We start from the raw sequence: 19,090 nt of genomic DNA on the forward strand, positions 1-19,090 counted from the left end.
ATTATCCGCCAAACGTTATTCGAACTAAATACGGACGGATGTAAAATATAGGTATTAACGCGAACGAGCGAGCGGAACGGTCGATGCGGATTTGCCATGATTATTTGATACCGATGACGAAACATTTTGCCACGTGTTGCGCGGAACATGTACAGAATGCGTTTCGCGGAACCTATATATATATATATATAAATGTATATTATACACGCATACACACACACACACACACACACACACACACACACATATATATATATACTATATGAAAATATCCGCGCACGATGCATCGGATTACCGACACGAGCGGAAGAGGACGAGCGGACATCAGATCCGGGAGTTGCGCTTTTCGCGAAATTGCGCGAAGGGGGTAGTTAATGCATCTCCCTAAATTGTCAAAAAATTTTCGAATGGAGGTCGACCTCAGTTCACCGAGATTTCTAAGTAGGTATATATATATATATACACGAAGCGAACTAAGATCGGCGGATGGAGGGAAAAAAATATAAACGGATTTAACATCCGCGGATTTATAAGCTTCTGGGGCTCTGAAAAATTGAAATTCCAAGTTACCTGACGAATCTCGTCGTGCTTTTCCACATGTGCCTTGGAGAATACGCAATCTTTTTCTTCGAATCGAAAATTTACGCGAAAATCCACAGATTATAGGCTCTAAAGTTTTAATATCATCGGATGCAACGCATGCAATTAAAATTGTAAATGATCATTTTGTCATCAAATATTCTCTCCATTCTCATTATAGAGACATTTCTGAATCGCAGCATCTTCAATCGATCAATACGCAATCTTTTTCTTCGAATCGCAAATTTACGCGAAAATCCACAGATTATAGACTCCAAGATTTTAATACCATCGGATGCAACGCATGCAATTAAAATTGAAAATGATCATTTTGTAATCAAATATTCTCTCCATTCTCATTATAGAGACATTTTTGAATCGCAGCATCTTCAATCGATCATACGCAATATTTTTCTTTGAATCGCAAATTTACGCAAAAATTCACAGATTATAGGCTCCAAAGTTTTAATACCATCGGATGCAACGCATGCAATTAAAATTGTAAATGATCATTTTGTCATCAAATATTCTCTCTATTCTCATTATAGGGACATTTCTGGATCGCAGCATCTTCAATCGATCAATACGCAATCTTTTTCTTCGAATCGCAAATTTACGCAAAAATTCACAGATTATAGGCTCCAAAGTTTTAATACCATCGGATGCAACGCATGCAATTAAAATTGTAAATGATCATTTTGTCATCAAATATTCTCTCCATTCTTATTATAGAGACATTTCTGAATCGCAGCATCTTCAATCGATCATACGCAATCTTTTTCTTCGAATCGCAAATTTACGCAAAAATCCACAAATTATAGACTCCAAGATTTTAATATCGGATGCAACGCATGCAATTAAAATTGAAAATGATCATTTTGTCATCAAATATTCTCTCCATTCTCATTATAGGGACATTTCTGGATCGCAGCATCTTCAATCGATCATACGCAATATTTTCTTCGAATCGCAAATTTACGCGAAAATCCACAAATTATAGGCTCTAAAGTTTTAATATCATCGAATGCAACGCATGCAATTAAAATTGAAAATGATCATTTTGTCATCAAATATTCTCTCCATTCTCATTATAGAGACATTTCTGGATCGCGGCATTAGGACCAGTCGCGTCGATCGCCTCTCGATGAGAGAAGGAAGAGACCGGGCAAGATCTCTCCCTCTCATCAAAAGCGCGACAGAGGGATCTTCTAAATATCTCGCAAAAGCGGAACGCGCTAGTGCCGCAGCTTCTCTTGTGCGTCATCGGGAGGAAGAGAGAGAGCCCGGACGAGCTTCCAGGACGAGCGGGTAAGCTTTTTGCCTACGCGGATGTAGGCGAGCGCTCTCGTCCGCTGGTATGGAGGGTACGGGACGGGGGAGGAGGGTGGCTCCGTGCATATTTCATGCGATTTTAATGTGTCTCTGCTCGGCGAGCATCCGGTAGAACCCGATAGAGAGAGAGGGAGAAAGAGAGAGAGAGAGAGAGAGGCTGTGTGTGCCACCACGTTGCACGGGGCAGGAGTGACTGCCGTGATGCTCTAATCGGCTTACGCAACAAGCCACCCTTATCCCCGGCCTCGGTCGCTCTCTCGTTTCCACCCCCGTTACACCTCCCTTCCTCCCTCCTGTTGACGCTCCTTATCCGCACCGGGCCCTAAACGACGGCTATTACTTTGCGGTTGCCGCCTCTCGCTCCTGGAGCCTTCAAGAACTCCGACTGTTCTTGATGGCGGAGAAACGAAGAGCGGGTGCATCCCTCTGGATTTTACCGCGGAAAGTTTAATTAAAAAGTAATGCTTTTTTTTATCAAAGTTATCGAGGGGTATCTTTTAGTGATAATATTTCACACACATGTGTGTGTGTGTGTGTGTGTGTGTAAAGTCTCTTTCACTGCTTTTGAAACATTCTTAGTGCAAAGTCTTTTTAGAAGACTGCATGCTTTTTTGTGTTGCATCCGAAGAAAATTCTTGATGACGCAAATTATGTGCGATGATATTTTTCATACATTGATTTCTTACAAATAATAGTATACTTATGAACATTATAATACGGATAAAAAAAAATATATAATTCTGCATTCAGTTTGATTTTAATATTTTCATGTAAAAGATAAACGAGGGGATTATAATTTTCTATGATAATGTCGAATATTTTAATAATGTTTTTAATGCTAAGTAATTAATTTTTTTACAGTAATAGAAAATATCCAAAGACTTGTAATTGACGGTATATACCGGGGGAAAAATTTATCTTCTCAAAATTTGTCGTAGCGATTATTAAATCATTATGGCAAAGTTTCTACAACAATATCATATTTTTATGCACTATCGTTTCTCATTTTTGATTCTGAAAATTATATATTTCTTTGTTATAATTTGCTTCGATCTCCCTTAATATTTTTTAGCAATTTTCTCAATAATTTTCCGATCAAAATATTCCGAAGAATCATTTGATTCGCAATTTTTGGAATCTACAGTTCTTTTCTGCGAAATGAAAATTTCGCTCTAAATTTCGCTACAAAAAATATTTTTTTGCACTATCGTTTCTCATTTTTATTCTAAAAATTATATATTTCTTTGGTATAATTTGCTTCGATCTCTCTTAATATTTCTTAGCAATTTTCTCAATAATTTTCCGATCAAAATATTCCGAAGAACCATTTGATTCGCAATTTTTGGAATCTACAGTTCTTTTCTGCGAAATGAAAATTTCGCTCTAAATTTCGCTACAAAAAATATTTTTTTGCACTATCGTTTCTCATTTTTGATTCTAAAAATTATATATTTCTTTGGTATAATTTGCTTCGATCTCCCTTAATATTTCTTAGCAACTTTCTCAATAATTTTCCGATCAAAATATTCCGAAGAATCATTTGATTCGCAATTTTTGAAATCTATAGTTCTTTTCTGCGAAATGAAAATTTCGCTCTAAATTTCGCTACAAAAAATACCCGAGTGCTCTCGGGCACTCAAAAAAGCAGGAGGCTCCTCCTCTCGACGAACGAATACCGTAACACATTCGCGGATATAAAAATGAATACTCCTGTATGTAAAGAGAAAGAGGGAGGATTTTTTTGCCCAAATGTAGATATATACGCGTAACTCGGCCCTACCTTCCGTATGTGTTTGCCGAGTGCAGGGGATGGGGGTGGAGGGTGGTCGCACTCGGTTGCCCTAGGCCAGAACATGCATTATTGGATAGAGTTACGTTAAACATACGCGGCGGGTATGCACCGCACACGCTTTCCAATTCCGGTATCTTCTTCCCGTCTCTCGCGAGCGCGTTATTCGCGCCACGGGATATCGAGTGAAACCCCCGGATGAGTTTGCAGCCGACAAACATCGCGGGGTATCGTGCGTGTCACCGGTGAACGCCCGGGTATTTCTCACCGGCGGCATGCCCGTTCCTTCGTAATTATTGCGCAATCTAATTATGCATGATATGCCCGAGAGATCGCATTTTTATTCCTCGCGCAGATTGCCCGGCAAATATATTTTTATTGTTACAAATAATAGTATTATTAATAAACGGGGAGACCTCTTAATAGCGCGTAATATTTTTATATACGCTCCATTTCGAGGATTTCATTGTATGATATACCTATATTGATTAAATAAAATAAAGCACAAATATGAACGAAACGAAAGATGAAATGTTAGCTTAGGTTTGATAATAATGCTGCTAGCCTATACATTTTTTTAAGTTGGAAACAATGTAGAGATTAATTTGAAAGAGAGACGTCTAATTTGAGAAAGAAAAATTAGATATAATATGAGACAAGAGAGAGGGCGTGAATTATAGTCTTAAATACTATAATAATAAAATATTGTAGTAATAAAAAATAATATAAGTTATAATATAAAAAAAAGATAATTCTCGAGTAAAATTCACAATGAAAATAAATATGATTCTATAGATAGGATGAAGGTATAAAAATGAAGTATATTAAAAATTAAATAGTATACAAATAAAGAATAAATAGCATTAACATAAAAGATTATTACATAATCGAACCTTTTAATGTTATATGAAAATTCATCGAATGAAATATATCTAATTAAGACTATATATCCTATTATTATGGAACCAACCATCAATTTTTTCGAAATTTTTATTGCAAATTATATCTGAAGATATCAGGCACAATTTGTAATAAAAATCTCAAAATCGAAAAAATTGATTGTTCCATATTGCAGAACTGCATCCATATATAAAACAAAGATAAAATGTATTCTTATAGATATATTGTACTCAATGAAATCGATTTTCTATCATAATAAAAGAATGTTTATTATTTGAGATTGAATTTAACATAATTATTTTAAAACTTCAAGAATCTAATAAAAGAGTAATAGCAAACGAAATAATATTAATAATCTCACAACGATCAGAAATATCGCGGTTCCAAAATTTGCACAACTTCTGAACACGAAGGATAAAAATGACGTAAGTCAACAAAAATTACTTGGTGCACACAGAGATTTAATAAAATTTTGTAAAGACAATCCGAATGTTCTATTCACACGCGCGGACAAGGGTAATGCTACGGTGGCAATGGAAAGATCTTATTATATTAACAAAATGGAAAACGTTTTAAAAGATGTCAACACTTACACTATTGTTAAAAAAAATCCGTGCAAAAAAATAGAGAACGATTTGAATGATTTGTTGAAGAGATGGCTTAAGGAAGATTATATTTCAAAAAACGAATATTATAAATTACGTTGTAGTGATTCTCTCCTTCCAAAAGCGTATGGATTACCTAGAATCCATAAGGAAAACTATCCAGTTAGAATCATAGTTTCATCGGTTGATACAGCTCTATACTCGCTGGCTACGTTTTTACAAAACACCTTACGAACTAGCCTACCCAAAGCGAAAAGTCATATTAATAATAGTTTTGATTTGTACAGCATATTGTCTGGTAAAAAGATTGATGAGAATGATAGGATGTTTTCCTTGGATGTGGTGTCTTTGTTTACGAACGTTCCTCTGGATCTTGCGATTGACGGTATTAACGATAGATGGGATCACATTGGAATAAATACTAAAATACCGAAAAACGAATTTTTGGGGGGTATAAAATTCATATTGACTTCTACATATTTTACATTTGATGACATAATTTATAAACAGACGTTTGGGACCCCTATGGGGTCACCGTTATCACCAATTATTGCAGACCTGGTTATGCAAGATCTTGAGGATACAGTTCTCAAAGCGTTGAATTTGGAATGTTTGTTTTATTTTCGTTATGTGGATGACATAATAGTGGCCACCTCTATGACTAATATGACTCAGATTGTGAATAATTTTAACAACTATCATGAAAGACTTAAATTCACGGTCGAACAAGAGGTTAACCATAGCTTGAATTTCTTAGATTTATCACTTAAAATTATTAATAACAAAATATATATAGACTGGTATCAAAAAGAAACCTTCTCAGGAAGGACGTTATCATTTTATTCAAACCACCCATTATGCCACAAAATTGGAATAATATATAACCTTGTAGACAGATGTCTATTGCTATCACATCCACTATTTTTTAATAAAAATTTGGAGTTAATTATTAATATACTCAGAAGCAATGGTTACCCTCTTGATCTGATTTTTAACAAAATTAATCATCGGATAGAACACATCATATCTAAGGGGAGCATTATAGAGAGACAGGCCAACATAGAAAAAACAAAAAGTATAAGAAATGACTCGGTCAATAAAAAATTCTTTGTCATTCCGTATATAGATGGGATCTCAGAAATGATTGTTTCCTCGGTAAAAAATAAAAATTGTATGGTAGGGTATAGATGTCTCAACAAACTGGATAATATTATTAAAGCGCAGAAAGATAAAACTAAACATCCATGCAATTCGAATGTGGTTTATAAGATCAGTTGCATAAATTGTAATGCATCTTACGTAGGCCAAACAAAGAGGCAATTGCAGACGCGAATAAAAGAACATAAAAATAATATTAGGTTGGACTCAACGAAACATTCAGTAATTTCTGAACACATAATAAATGAACATCATACTTTTAATTGGGACAATGTTAAGATCATGGACAACGAAAATAATTATTATAAAAGACTCATTTCTGAGATGCTACATATCAAGGAACAAAAAAATGGACTAAATTTAAACAAAGATACTGAGTTACTTAGCGAGTCGTATTTTGATATTTTGGATATATTAGCGAACAAGAAATAATAATAGGACAATTAAGACATTAACGAGTAAAACATAGATATTAGATCATATATAAACACGCACGCTCTCCGATCAAGTAGAGTTTAAAATGAGCTGTCTTTCTGTATTGTTGGTTTGTTATGTGTCATCCTTAATAACTGTTAATAAGTAGCAAAATTGTCAAGAAGAACGATGATAGGTAAACATACTACCAATTGTAGGGGATACATATTATAATTTGGACATACGTTGATCGGTAATTTTTTATTAATCGCAGCGCCTACGGAACGGGGTAATTTCTCGCATATTAACGATGAAACTATCCGAGATCTGAACAAAATCAGGGATCATATCGAGGCGAACATTGTTGGACAGGACGGATTGAAACACTCGTTAATTGCTCAAAAACTCTTGATTCTGAATAACTATAATTAAATTTCGATATTATGTGAATTGTAAGAATTTATATTTCAATAATTATACTGAAGAAGACCGCGTGCGGTCGAAACGTTTATAGAATGATTGTAATTTGCGTTAGTTTTAATATAATGACTGTAGTTTTATAATTTATACATGTAATAAATGGTAGTTGACTGAACATCTCGAATATTCAGCTCGATAAGTTGGCCTTATATTTATCACTTTGCTAATAAAAGATATAAATTTGTTTTTTATATTTTATTTTAACTGAAATGGATAATAAATTCGGTAGCTTTTAATGTTTGATATTGAATAATTTCATAAATAGTTTATTAATAAATGGTAAATTATCGATATAATGTTGGCATTTTGTGCACTAAAAATGTTTAAATAAGACAAAATAAAATATTTTATCCGTAAGAAATGACATATTTATAAATTTTACGAATCTAGACAAAATGAAATTGAGAGAATAACACATATATATAAATAACTTAGTAAGCTTTTAAGATCCTAAAGTTTTTATTTTAATTTGCGTACATTTCAAAAAAGCATCGATTATATAATTATTTAATAATTATATGCGGAATAAAATTCGCCATTTCAACAAATTCTGTATTTATGCAATAGCTGTATGTATACGTATATACGAGGCAAAGTAGGCCTTATTTTTCACATACATACATACACACACAACACACACACATACGGTCCTCCTCGTATATAAATAACTGCGAAAAATGTCATCAGGATAAATCGCATTCTCGATAAACACTCTATAACTAATTTTTTCATATCACAGAGTCATATAATTAATTGTTTGATTGCAATTTTAATTCGGTGTAGCAAGCATGGTCTCTATTATTCTCGATAATTCGGATACGCTTGATAATTCGGTCCTTGTACATACGTATCACATGCAAGAAGAAGGTGTGGCAGGAGAGTTTGCATAATATTATCGGACGATTTGAAATATATCTACCAATATTATTCCGTCAAAGAGATATTAATAAAACTGTATTGCGAAGAACAAATTAGCAGCAGCAAGAGAACTTTGAAGAAATTCATTAGATCATCAAATATTCTTTAGAACGATTTAGTAAAAATTGGATTTGAGCGAACACTATATATCGTTGTCTGTATACTATTATAAGCTCTGCGGATTTTTTTTTGTTTTATATATGCTCTTACACAATAAATATTCAACTATAAGATTGAAACTCTATCAGCCATGCAAAAATGCTCAAAATTGAATTTATAAGAGAAAGAGAGAGAGAGAAAAAGAGAATATATGTATATACATATAATTATAATACTAATTTATAGAGATATGAATTTCTAGCATTAAAAGGCACAAATGTAAATAGCTATTAGATCAAGTATATTTTAACTCGCATCCGCAAATTATTTAAGAAAAACTGCCGCATTCTACATCTTGCTTGCAGCGAATATAAATATGCAACAGCATGTGTTTATGCTTTCAGCATAAAAAATAGAGATTTTAAAATGCATAAATGGAAAATTACTTCCTCTGTTTGAACATCTAAACAGAGATTATAGATGGGAAATATACAGATAGAAGATTATAGATAAAAATTTTTAAACTGCATAGAAAGAAATTTGAATTACGCATCTTTTGCGTAATAACGTCTAATGTCGGAATTTGATATCTGGACCCCTATTCTCAAGTTTGGCACATACGGCTATTTGTTTGCGCGTATATTTTGGAAGAAAAAACAAGCATTCAATATTTAATCCAGATAATATGTCTGAGTGAAATTTTTTATGTGGATAGTAATGGTTAAACCTCGGATGTCTTTACGGTGCCTTTGACAAATCAATGTGCCAGTTAAAACTTCACCTAAAACCAAAAGGAATAGAATAAATATAAGAGAGAAAATGGTGACATATTAGTTGTAAAAATCAATTACACATATAATTTACCTTCAGTTATACTAATAGGCTCGCTTAAGGAAAATACTGTCTGTTTCCAATGTGTCGGCGTAGAATGAGGACCTGTGCTGAAATGTACCGGGTTCTCGAAATCGAAAAAAATATCAAAATAGCCGATTATCGCGGTTAACGATCCTGTCTTTTTTACATTCAACGTGAAGGGGGACGAGAAATTAACGCAATCCGTAGTGACTTTGTACAAGTCGAAAGCTTGGATCTCGGCGGTGTTCGTTATCAGATTATCGACATTACAGACCTCTATACTTGGTTCACGCACCACCTCTCTTTTCATGCAGCTCATTTTAAAACCATACACGTTCGACCAATAATCAACCAATTCGATATATCTCTCTGTGTAAAACAATAATAAATAAATATATATATATGTATAAAATAGCTTTAAATAATATTGGATTATACCCTTTAAATTCAAAATCTTTTGCTAAGAAACATATTTAATTATTGCAGGAAAAATTATAACACATACTTGTGTCACCGCTTCCCATAATACTAATTGTGCATCTGTTTGGAAGAATTACTCCATCGGGTGTCAGATAATGTTCCCTAGCATAAATTACTGTATCTAGCATTCCTTCAAATAAAAGAAAATATCCCATCCACTCGGATATTATTGCATCCACTTTATCTACTCCTATATTAATATCCTCTAGACGACCCTTTTTTAAAGTAATTATGTCACTGAGATTGTTTTCCCTAAAATCAATCAATTTTATTATATAATATACCCTCTCTCTTTCTCTTTCTACATATCTATATATAAAATAAATTTTTAATAGAAACTATCTGATTTTTCTCTAATTTTTGATAATCTTAAATTTACAAAAAAGAATTTAATCATAAATAGATATACAAAATATAATTTGTACCTTATTATATCCATAGCATGATATATCACATCAGACTGATCGACACTGATAACCTTACGACAACCAGACTTTGCTGCAAACATTGACAGGATACCAGTACCACAACCAACATCCAGCATTACACAATTATGAAATCTGTTAGAATTTGTTAATAATGCATCGCGATAGCTTTCTGTTCGCACTTTATCCTGAAAAAGAAAAAAATATTTCTTCTATTATGTTTCCGTATACAAAATCTATTAATTAGTATTCTATTTTTGCATAAAAATTACTTAATATTTCTTTAACTTTAAAGATTAAACTCTTCAATATCTTATGTCTTATAATTTTGCAAATATTTATATTAATCAAGTTAATAATCAATATTATATTGTAAATTATAAACTCTCATTAAAGTGATTTGGCTGGTAGAATTGATTAGAAACTTACTGTTAACATTTCATGATGTATAGCAAAGTGACTATATGTACTGAAATAGCCTTCGTCAACATTGGGGTTGTGAGCATTGACCAAAGTACTTTTTTCTTTTCCATCGAAATCATCGCCTAGTATTAACTTCCGAGCTTTCTCTTTTACCTCTTCCATTTCCTATAAAAAATAATTTTTCCTAAATTACAATACATATAAAAAATGATTATATATCTGATGATTGTATATCTCTATACCTGCTTGACTAAGAAACATGTTGTCTCACTTTCCTTCAGCTGAGATTTAAGCGATCTTATAGTTCTTTTCATTTCCTCATATTGTGTTTTTGATAAAGTGACACTATCATTAGTTTGGTGTATGTGTGTTGCTTCTTTTTCTTCACTCATATCCTTGATTTTGATGAGATCTTCAACATCTTTATTAGAAAATAATATTTTATAAGTTAGTGTATAATTTAATGTAATATCGTCAACAGAAAAATTGCTTCTTAGATTCTTATACTTGCCGTACATTAACCATGGGTCATCCTTCATAACTGGACATAAATTTGTGTCTTTGTCCCAAGCTTCTACACTCAGTGTACTCAATTTTTCAGGTGTAATCTCCTCATAGCGAATAAAATTGATTAACTTGATATATGAATAAGTATCGTGAATATGTTTCCTTATAAAATCGCAGAAGTTAAACTTATGAAACATTTCAATATGCTGCAGTATAGAAGGAAATCCATCATTTGGACTGACTCCCGTACAAAATAAACACGGAATTCTCTCGTGTTGATCCTCACTAATTTCCTCCCAATCATCTCCGCTGTCACTGTCACTTGCCAAGTCGTCATATCCTTAAAAAAAAAAGATAAAAATTAAGAGAATATTTGCAGACATTTATCAAAAAATAACGCATATCACAGCAATATAAATAACACATCTTTCACACAAAATAGATATATTTTAAGATCGGATTCCCCAAAAAAGCAATACATTATTCGTATTTTGCAAATGGATTGCTTCACTTGCCGATTACAAATTAAACAGGCTACAGTTTCTTACTGCTTCTTGATTTGTTACATATAACTTTCATTAATATTTTACCTAATTTCGCCATGATAAACTTCACTTCTCTTGTAATTAGTTAACCGTAAAATTGGTTCGCAACTAGGAAAGGCCTCACGCAAGTCGAGTCGAAAGCACGTGTCAAGTAATGATGCGTGTCAATGACGGAAACAAGCCGTCTCTTTTCTAGTGTAGAGTTCGCGCTATTGTACGCGTTATTACTACAATACCGAGCGAGTCAATGAAAACAACGCAAACGAGTATGAATGGACTCTGATATATGAATTACATTATTTAAACAAAATTATATTAGTATAATTTATTTTTTTTTAATTATATTAATATTCCACCATACTTTCAATTATGGGCATCCGCAGGATTTTTTTCCAGGACATGATTAAAATTTTTTTCCTTTTTTAATTTTTTATTTTTTTTATATTAAATATGTAAATAAATTTCAGTGTTTGGTGAAAAAGAAAGCAAATACTTAATTTTTTTATTGATTCCAAAAGGAAGCAAATGCTTTCAATTATTAATATTCGACCACACTTTCAGTTATACTCTAAATTAGAATAAAATAGAATTAATTCAAATATATCAAAATTGAAGAAAAAAGAACAATTTATTAGTCTTTTAATTAAAATATGATTTACTTAAAATATTTTCATGTATAAGAAAATTAATGTTATGTACTATAAAAATCGATTTCAGACACTTTATAAAACAATTTTAGAGCTTCTAATATATATACAACATACAAAATATATACATATTAAAAATCCTTTTTTCTCTTACAAATTTTTCAATGATCTATACGTTATAGGCACATAATACATGACGAGAGAACAAATATTGATAAAATATATTTGTTTTATAAGTGATGTAGCTATGAGAGAAATGTAGTTATTGGTGTATAGTTTCGTGATTATCGTTCGACGTTGGACGTTTCACGAAAGTAACATCAGCTTCAGCGTTCCCGAGTTTCCTTTTTACACCCATCTCGCTCGACACAGGCTTGTTAATCTCGCGATACAAATTTTGCGCTACGTGAAAGTCCACGTGTTCGCAAAACTTCGTTATAGGTATCATCTGATCGCACTCGGCGCATCGTTCCAGAGGCACGTCGTTCTCGTTCGAATCGGTTTTGATTAGAAAATTGTACAAAGGACTCTTGCCACTCTTGCTGGCGATTTTGGACTTGGCGGGTCTTCCTCTCTTCGTCTTGGGTAAATCTGTAACCGCCTTAACGCTCTCTTGTTTCTTGCTTCGCGATTCCGTATGTAATCTTGCTTCTTCCTGCAAATCGGCCGGCAACAGTGATAGAATATCGGGATCTATATCATCCAAATTTGGAAATATTTCTCGCAATCGTATCAAGGGATCTTGCGCGGAAGTTCCTTCGTTGTTCTCTGAAGACTCTTTATTGTTGCTTACATAGGTATACATGCGACTCGTGGAAGGTTTTTCGTGAGCGTCCTCTTGTACGCATAAATTAGGATTATAATTGTTCTCGTTATTTGCATCCGTTTCATCCGCGCTAGATGGTTCCCCGTATTCCAATTCTTCGGCATCGATCTTCTCGTCGATATTATCAGAACATTCCTTTTTTTTAGTCTTGTATATGTTCATAAAAAACGAATCTTGAAAATCGTTTTTATTTATCGTCATTTTCGATAGACATTTAGCTTTAGATTCAGCCTTTTCGCGCTCATTGCACACCTGAATCAACTTGACAACTCTTTTTGATATAGGCGAATCCTCGGCGCTCATATTTAACGAATTATTGAGGACTCTCTTATTTGTTTTAATCATCGGTTTGCTAATCGTTGCGACTGATTCTTTGATTATTTGTTTCTCTTCCATTTTTAACAATGAGTCTTCTTTGTTGACATTAGTAAATGACTTTTCTTCTTTTATTTCTAAACTAGATGAGGAATTTATCACATCTCTAGGCGAATTTATAATATCCGATTTATCAGAATCTGTCTTGTTACTTTCTTTATCTTTCGATTTAACATTTTTAAAAAATTTTAGAAAGCTTCCACTCTCTTTGGATGGTACGAATTTACTAGCAGAAATACCCATAAACGCCACTGGAGATCGTGTTGACTTGGTGATAACTTCCACGCATTGACTTGCTACTTTTTCTGATTTATACGAGTTCAAAGCGAGCGAACGTGTTTGCGATACGATATTTTTGTCCTGACAGTAATGATAAAAGATAGTGAGTTGCGTCGCGCGTCGCTGATTCTCTTCAAAATCTTGTTCAAGTCGTTCACAAACTTCTGCAGCCAAATCTCCAGCCCAGTGCTTTAACTATATATAAAATATATGTATATTTAAAATATATAAGCATTATCTTTTTCGAATATTTTTCATATATTATTAGAATTTATGTTTAATAATATCCCATACCACTTCTAATGAGGTAATAGCTTGTTTTCCAGGGAAATTTTTAAATGCGGCAATAGACTTTGATAATAATCTGTTAGTGACAGGTTCGTTGTCTACACCTCGGGCAATGTTATATAGCCACAAACTAGAGAATTAGAATTATAAATTATTAGAAATAACAAATTATTAATTATGATTGAATCTTATAAACGTTTATAAATAGTTTGATGTTTTGACTTACCCTGTTTTTTCATCAAATCGTTTTTGTAATTGTTCTAAAGAATATTGCAATAAATCTCCCATAACATTGCAACCAAGAGATTCGACCACAATATCGCCAAATTTTCCACCAAGATTTCGAACTTTTTTTACCGGTAGTGTAGAGTAAAGACTTGGAACAGCTGTTTCAGGCAAAATTGTTTGGCAATTCGGCTTATGTAATCCACATGCTAATTTTGCTAATATCTATTAATGAAATTTCATTTAGTTAATATGTAAGTTACATAAAAATATGGAGAAAATATTTGTACCTTATTCTGTGAAATTCCAGCAGAACATCTAAATCCAGTTTCTTGATATATGCTAGCCCTTATTTCTTCTACTATTACACCAGCTACGGCAAGTTTCTGAGCTTTAATATCATGCAGTTCTTTAAAAGTGTCCAGTATCCAAGTCTGTAGCCCTTGAGATCTCTCTTCTAAATACATTTAATATATATTTAAGATATATATATATATTTCAGTTCAGAAAGTCAGGAGAGTATAATTTTCTTTTTCATTACCTTCATCATTTTTATTAATTTCTGAATATCCTACAATATATGTATTTGCAAGAGATGATATTAGTTCCTTTGGAGTAATATTAGTTGCAGTTAATCTTTTATCAACAATATCTGTAATATCAAGATATGCCTCATCGACACTTGCACGTTCTATCACATTACAGTGTTTTTTTATAACTTTAATAACCGAGCTACCAGCTTTCCTATACCTGTATGGATCATACAAATTGTTAACACTTAATACATCAAATGTTAAATTATATGATATAAATAAATAATTAGCATATTCTACTAATAGAAATTAATTCTAATAGCAAACTGCTACCTTGATGTGTCTGCTTTTCCACGAAGACATGGAACGGTAACTAAAACCAAGTCCGGACATTTTTCTTTAGCTTCCTTTCCTCTCATATGCCTGGTTACTCCAAAACTTCGTGCCTGGTAATTAACAGCTATTATGCTGTAACCAATCAAATGTATGAATTTCAATGAACTTATAATAAATGTTTAAACAAAAAGTAATCAGATTAACTCTGGAGCAAATATATTTTCGAAAAATAGGATAGAATAGGAAAAAAAGGATTAAGGAGATAAATTTTCTTTGTTAATTGAAGAAGTTTATTTTTATCATAGAATATCAAGAATGAATGAAGTCTATGACTTCACGTAAAATATATATAAGTGATTAAATTATAAATATATTACCCGCCCATTTCCCATTGATTATATTGAACAACAGCGAGCGGTTTTCCTTCGTGTTGTGGTTGCAGCTTCGTCTCGACCTGACAGAAGAAGCAATCCATGTCGACCAGGACGACGATTCTATTAGCTGAAGTTTGCCATTTTTTACACAATATATTTAAATTTTTTTTATAAATCTAGTACGTCCCAATTAATAACTTATAAACCATTTTTCTAAGGTTAACTGACGCGAGCGATTAACATCGCTCGCTCCATTTTTTTGACAGGTTACAGCTGTGATTTTGGCGGGATCGAATCACATGATTTCTTTTATCCATAGACATTAAAAAACCATAGATGGAACAATTCAATCGGACAATTTTTATGCGCAAACCCTAGTGTCAAAATGGCGCGGCCAATAAAACTTCGTACGCGCGCGCGTGCGCAAAGCGTCACCTGTCAAATTTCTGAACAGCTGATTTACAGTCTGTGTGACGCGAACTGTAGATGTAGATCCTCGGATTTCGCTTCATGCGCGTCGCGCGTAAATCAGGAAGCGGCTAAAGACAATACCACGAGAAACCCCTTTTCGCGAGAGAATTTTTGTTGCTCCCGTTTGTTTACGCGATTCGTGCCGTGTCGCGTGCGTAAACGTGCGTGCCGTCCCGCGTGATCTTGTCTCGTCGTGTTAAAACCCGATCCGTCCCGCGCGCGTGGAAAAACGATATGCCCAGCAAAAAGAAAAAGTATAACGCACGCTTTCCAGCGGTAAGCGAATGTGTAACTGCGCGAGACACCTTGAATTTGTTTATGTCGAGGAAAGATCATAATTTGTCGATCTTAAATTTACTCGTCGGCGACGCGACGATAGACGCGAGCAATGATTGATTGTTATTGTTGGGATGAAATTTTTCGATTCCGAACACGTACATATATTCCGCGTTTACGCTTCATGAGTTGACATAATCTAACCTCGCCGTGTCTGTTGTCAGGGTCGTATCAAGAAGATTATGCAGACGGACGAGGAGGTCGGGAAGGTCGCCCAGGCGGTGCCGATCATAATCTATATCCTTTTTTGATATCTTTCCCAAATACAGATTTAGTATAGGCTTAGCATAGACAATTGTATGTGATGCGTATAGTAGTTTGCATCTGCTATGTTGATGTGCTTCCTTAACAGAGTTTACCTAGAACCCTAGAACTATTTGTACACTCGTTATTAACGAAAACCATGCAGATTACGAGCGCCAAAAATGCTAAGACCCTAAGTCCATCTCACATGTGAGTAAACAATTGTGTTTGGGTGTAAAGCAGGTTCATCCAAATTCTAATGACCATTTTGTATGAATGCAATCTTGCATTTGTTCATATCTGTCTTTAGGATTATTCTAGAGTACTTTGACACAATTTTTTTTCTCTTTTCTTCTCTGTATCTTGGACAAAATAATGCATAAATATTTGGAATTTATTTCTTTGCAGGAAACAGTGCATCTTATCAGAAAGCCGATTCGACTTTCTGAAGGACTTAGTGAAGTCTCTCCCTGATGTATCAGGACCTGATGATGAGGTGCCTACATCACCAGAAACACCATTGCAAATCAATCTACCAAACACAGCCACTGTGTGTCCTACTATAATGCAGCATCCTGATCCATTAGAGTGAGTTTTAGTGTGTGATGTGGCTGTCAAAATTTCACATATGTAATCATGATTCATATATATCTGCAGATATCAAAAACAACTAGGATTGCCAATTAGCGTCGAGTCAAGTACGAATCATAAGAGTACAAGAGACAATGGATCGACTGCAGTCTCAAGTAATTTAAATCCCGCTAACCAAAGGGCAGTAGGAGCGCATTCACAGGTTCCAGAATTCCAAATATCTGTACCTGTGTCCTTTCAAATTAGTCAACCAAATTTTTATACGGAGGTTAATCCAAGCGCGAGTAATCAGCCGACATCGAATTTTACTCACACTGCCAACATCGACGAGGATTATGACACTTAATAATCTCTTCATGAAATTTAGGAAGTTAAAACTCTTGTTGGATACGCACGATTAACTGAAGACGGGAAAAATGACGCGCCTGTGCATATAACAGAAATATTTTTCATCTCAATTGCTCATTTGTTTAATTAGCATTGACTAATCATTTCAGATTGAAGCAACTCGTTATTTGCTCATGTTTATTTTTGTGCAAGGTTTTAAGTATGAAATATCTGGAATTATTTGAAATTTTAAAAATCTTATTTTTTTATTTATTTTTAACAGATTTATTTAAACAAAATAAAAATTATATATTGTTGCAATTAAAAGTGTTTCTTGTATAATGATAAATATATTATACACTATGTTTTTATTTTGACGACGGTATCTTTTGCCCTATATACACTTATATATAAAATATAAAAATGATCAAATTTAGTTCTATTTACTGAAATAACATTCAGAATTTATCATAATGGTCTACACTATTTTAAAGGCAACTGCAATAATCTGAAGAAAGAAAATGTTATAGAAAAAAATTATCTCTCTGTTTTAAATTACAGTTTAAAATAAAACAAAAAAATTTTTTATAGAAAATTTATCTTGCTCTTTTTGATATAGAAATATATAATTCTTTCATATTTTAAGATATATCGAGACAAGTTCGAATTCAATAAAAAAATACTGTATTTATTTGGAAACAAAAAAAGATGCAACTTGTGTAAATAATAAAGATAATCTTGAACTTTTTACAAAAGTTTTTTTTTTAATCAATTATATTTTGAAACAAAATTTTTAAATCTATAAAATTGTATTTATACTTTATTTATAATTTTGTTTATAAATTTTTAAATATTGTTTACAAGTTTTTCGGATTAAATATATATATATAGCCCAACATATATATACACATACGCCTTTAAAATTATGCAGATCACAAAGTGATAATAGATATATATATATCATGTATGATATATATAGGTTGTATATATAATATATTAATATTAAAATATGGCATCATAAAACTGGGCGATTTTACTGATATCGCATTGTGGTGTGTTCACGTGTAATTGTATCTAATTTTTAAATTATTTCCTTTTCAACGTTATTGTTTATAGGAATTAAATCGTAAAACACATTTTTTTCAAGTAAAATATAAAGAAAAGTAAGAATTCTACACGCACTCTTGCATTTCATTGATATACTGTATAATGTGTATTTAACGCCATATATATTTTATATTTATATACATGTATACTTCATTTTCATTTTATCTCTTTTTTTATCATTTTATGACTTTAATTCACTAGAAGCGGAGAATGTAAAAAGCTCATCTCTTTATAATATAAATGATAATTATCTTTATAGAATTATATAAAAAATAGAAAAAAACAACCGCTTTTCTCAACTTATGTACGTTTAATGACGACGGTATATATTATATATGTATATATGTGTATGTTTACTATGCTCAAAACAATATTGATCTGCGCTTGGAAACGAAAACGATGGAGTGTAGGTAGCTTCATGAAGATGTTAGATGTACATGTGTTTTCAGTTATAAACGCATATGTCAAACACAAAGATACGAGTAATTAGATAAGACCAATCGACTACGTGCTTTATATTTTTCGAGCATCTGTCTTTTTCAATTCACCAACCGTTACACACTCATACTTTGGAATAAAGAGCTTATGCTATTTAAATTTTTCTTTTATTCGAGCGAAACAAT

General features: G+C 32.8%; 3 protein-coding genes and 1 long non-coding RNA gene across 4 annotated transcripts in view; 2 read left to right on the forward strand and 2 right to left on the reverse strand.

Moving 5' to 3' along the window:
- LOC146723315 (uncharacterized) overlaps positions 1 to 1,885 on the forward strand; it is a 79,921-nt gene extending 78,036 nt beyond the window's left edge. The window contains exon 3 of the long non-coding RNA XR_014924650.1: positions 1,674 to 1,885. This is a non-coding gene — a long non-coding RNA (uncharacterized LOC146723315). The remainder of the gene's footprint in view (positions 1 to 1,673) is intronic.
- A 5,799-nt stretch (positions 1,886 to 7,684) lies between these two features.
- Positions 7,685 to 11,728, reverse strand: Art3 (arginine methyltransferase 3). Its single transcript, XM_029303743.2, has 8 exons — positions 11,555 to 11,728; positions 10,969 to 11,304; positions 10,700 to 10,878; positions 10,464 to 10,622; positions 10,035 to 10,222; positions 9,635 to 9,861; positions 9,139 to 9,498; positions 7,685 to 9,055 (listed from the first exon to the last, which is right to left on the reverse strand). The coding sequence occupies exons 1-8, from the start codon at positions 11,565 to 11,567 to the stop codon at positions 8,946 to 8,948; spliced, it is 1,572 nt and encodes a 523-aa protein (XP_029159576.2). The 5' UTR covers positions 11,568 to 11,728; the 3' UTR covers positions 7,685 to 8,945.
- Positions 11,729 to 12,118: 390 nt separating this feature from the next.
- On the reverse strand, positions 12,119 to 15,689 carry DNApol-eta (DNA polymerase eta). The gene is made up of 7 exons (XM_029321746.2): positions 15,396 to 15,689; positions 15,016 to 15,150; positions 14,691 to 14,899; positions 14,440 to 14,606; positions 14,151 to 14,374; positions 13,931 to 14,054; positions 12,119 to 13,831 (listed from the first exon to the last, which is right to left on the reverse strand). Exons 1-7 carry the CDS (start codon positions 15,491 to 15,493, stop codon positions 12,419 to 12,421), a joined length of 2,370 nt encoding a protein of 789 aa, XP_029177579.2. The 5' UTR covers positions 15,494 to 15,689; the 3' UTR covers positions 12,119 to 12,418.
- Positions 15,690 to 15,873: 184 nt separating this feature from the next.
- On the forward strand, positions 15,874 to 19,064 carry NC2alpha (negative cofactor 2 alpha). Its single transcript, XM_029321749.2, has 5 exons — positions 15,874 to 16,139; positions 16,364 to 16,436; positions 16,559 to 16,652; positions 16,851 to 17,030; positions 17,100 to 19,064. Exons 1-5 carry the CDS (start codon positions 16,098 to 16,100, stop codon positions 17,377 to 17,379), a joined length of 669 nt encoding a protein of 222 aa, XP_029177582.2. The 5' UTR covers positions 15,874 to 16,097; the 3' UTR covers positions 17,380 to 19,064.
- Positions 19,065 to 19,090: the final 26 nt, after the last annotated feature.

Source organism: Nylanderia fulva, unplaced genomic scaffold (genome assembly GCF_048542155.1).
Source record: "Nylanderia fulva isolate GAGA-0341 unplaced genomic scaffold, ASM4854215v1 Scaffold21, whole genome shotgun sequence".
NCBI classification, from domain to species: Eukaryota; Metazoa; Arthropoda; class Insecta; order Hymenoptera; family Formicidae; genus Nylanderia; species Nylanderia fulva.